At 33.0% G+C, this 2,736-nt stretch overlaps 1 protein-coding gene across 1 annotated transcript in view; it reads right to left on the bottom strand.

The window, feature by feature from the left end:
* Nucleotides 1–2,736, bottom strand: part of LOC128249207 (arrestin domain-containing protein 3-like) — a 56,769-nt gene that overhangs the window by 10,021 nt on the left and 44,012 nt on the right. Inside the window, exon 2 of the mRNA XM_052972190.1 lies at nt 2,217–2,351. Coding sequence (XP_052828150.1) covers nt 2,217–2,351 — 135 coding nt within the window. The remainder of the gene's footprint in view (nt 1–2,216; nt 2,352–2,736) is intronic.

Consider the following 2,736-nt stretch of genomic DNA (forward strand, 5'->3'; position numbering starts at 1 on the left):
GCTGTACAAGGTGACTATTTCGAAGGAGATGATGTTAAAACTTAGGTAAATAAGTTATTTTTTTGGTGGTGGTGGTGGTGGTGGCACCGGTGATGATAGTGGTAGTGGTGATGATAATACATTGGTTTTCATTGGATAAAACCCCCAAGTGCAATGAAACTAATCCAAGAAATCATCCATCTTTTCAGTATATAGAAGCCTGTATGTAGGCCAATGACTACTGAAATGGTAGGTTCTATATTCCTCACAGCAATTCTATTTATCTAATTCTTCAAAGGACTCTCTTCAAATTTTCTTTGCTACTTAAATTACATGATCAAAGCGTCTGCCATAGCGACAGAAAACTTTAAATCTATCAGAGACATAACAAGAAACTGTCTATAAATTTCATGTGAGCACAATACCTATACTAATGAACTATTCTTAATACCAACACTAACGAACTATTCTGTAAAGCTGAATTTTGATAAGCCTAAATACATTATCATTCTAAGAAAAAAAAATGTAATGAGTAACGGATAAATTAAATTTTACTCTTAAATATTAAAAAAAAAAAAGATTTTTATATTCCACTTATTGTTTATTTCAGAACATCCTTCAGATTTGCTTATAAGCAAGTGTGGCAGTGTGGTAAGAAGTTTGCTTCCCAACCACATAGTCCTAGGTTCAGTCCCACTGTTTGGCACCTTGGGCAAGTGTCTTCTACTATAGCTTCAGGTCAACCAAGCCCCTGTGAGTGGATTTGGTAGACGGAAACTGAAAGAAGAAGCCCATCATATACATATATATATATATATATATATATATATATATATATATATATACATACATACATACATAAATGTCACACAATGAGAATGAGTGCTCAACACTGCACTGATGGATAAAATTTCTTTATTTGTGTATTAAGGCTACCATTGGTTTCATGTTGAGATAAATATCTTAATATCTTAACAATTTTTCAAGCCAATCACATACTAAATTCCATCACAAGGCACTGGTCTCTCTGGGAGTATAATAGAAGACACTGGCTGAAAGTGCCACTCAATGAGACTGAACCCCAAACCACATGGTTACAAAGTAAGCTTCTTAATCACACAACCATTTTAGCACACTCCGGAAATATAAAAAGTAAACGTGACCTTGATGGTATTTGAACTCGTATCCTGAAGGTATTTTGTCCGATGCTCTAATGATTCTGCCAATAATAATAATAATTCCCTCGATAATAATAATAATTTTCTAACATAGGCACAAAGCTGGAAATTTGTGGGGAAAGGGTTAGTCAATTAAACTGACCCTAGTACTTCATTGAAACTTTATTTCATGAACCCGGGAAGGATAAAAGCAAAACCAATCTTGTCAGGATTTGAACTTAGAGTATAAAGAACTGAAACAAATATCACAAGGTATTTTATTCACTGCTCTACCAATTCAGCCAACCCATTGTCCTAATAATATTTTGCACTATAGGCACAAGAGCAGAAATTTTGAGAGCGGGGTCCAGTCAATTACATCAACCCCAGTACGCAACTAGTACTTACCTCATCAACCCCAAGAGGATGAAAGGCAAGGTTAACCTCAGCGGAATTTGAACTCAGAACTAAATGCACACACCCCAGCAACACGGAGGTGTAGGAGGTGATGCAGTAGAAATTTGCCTCAATCTACCAAATATTGAAAAGTTATATAATAATAATAATGATAATAATAATAATAATAATAATAATAATAATAATAATAACAATAATAATAATGATGATTTTAAATTTTGGCACAAGGCCAGCAATTTCTAATAATAATAATAATAATCTATTCTACTAAAGGTACAAGGTCTGAAATTTGTGGGTGGTTGGAAGACTAGCCAATTACATCGACCCCAGTGTTTAACTGGTACTTAATTTATCAACCCCGTAAGGATGAATGGCAAAGTCGACCTCAGCAGAATTTGAACTCAGAACGTAATGACAGATGAAATGCTGCTTAGCATTTTGCCTGGCATGCTAACGATTCTGCCAACTCACCACCTTGAAATAATAATAATAATAATGATAATGATAATAATAATAATAATAATAATAATAATAATAATAATAATAATAATAACTAATATTCATGGTCTCACAACAAACAGATCTTCAAATGATTATGATGCAAGAAATATGTTGGAAGCATTAGAAACCGATATTGATTAGATAAGCATCGCTGTCTCCTACCTTTGCCCCACAAGCAGAATCGGTCATCAAAATATATTTCTTCTTTATCATGCTCTATTTCGGTTCTCCTGCTACCGTTGTCCATTAATTCACACCATTTTGCCCGAGCTGCTCCTTTGAAGTAAATAGTAACACCTGGGGGAAAGAAAATCATTGTCATATAGTTTTGAACAGTTTATTGATTTTTGCACACAGGTAACACGAATATTTGTATAGTTCCTTTTATCTAAAAATACATACATACAAACAAACATGTGTGTGTGAGCGTGTACTTATATACACACATACACACATGCAAAAATGCATATTCATACTTATACATTATGTATATTTACATTCTTAAATGTTTAGATAGTTATAACATGCTAACTTCTTATACAATTTATATACACATATACATTATCATGTAGATATATTCATCCATTTATAGAAGTTATCTATACCTTATTCACTCCTTTGTATGCGTGTGTGTGTGTGTATTATATAACCTATAAAGAACAATTCCTTCATTTGTTATATA

The sequence above is a fragment of the Octopus bimaculoides genome, chromosome 12 (genome assembly GCF_001194135.2).
Source record: "Octopus bimaculoides isolate UCB-OBI-ISO-001 chromosome 12, ASM119413v2, whole genome shotgun sequence".
NCBI lineage: Eukaryota > Metazoa > Mollusca > Cephalopoda > Octopoda > Octopodidae > Octopus > Octopus bimaculoides.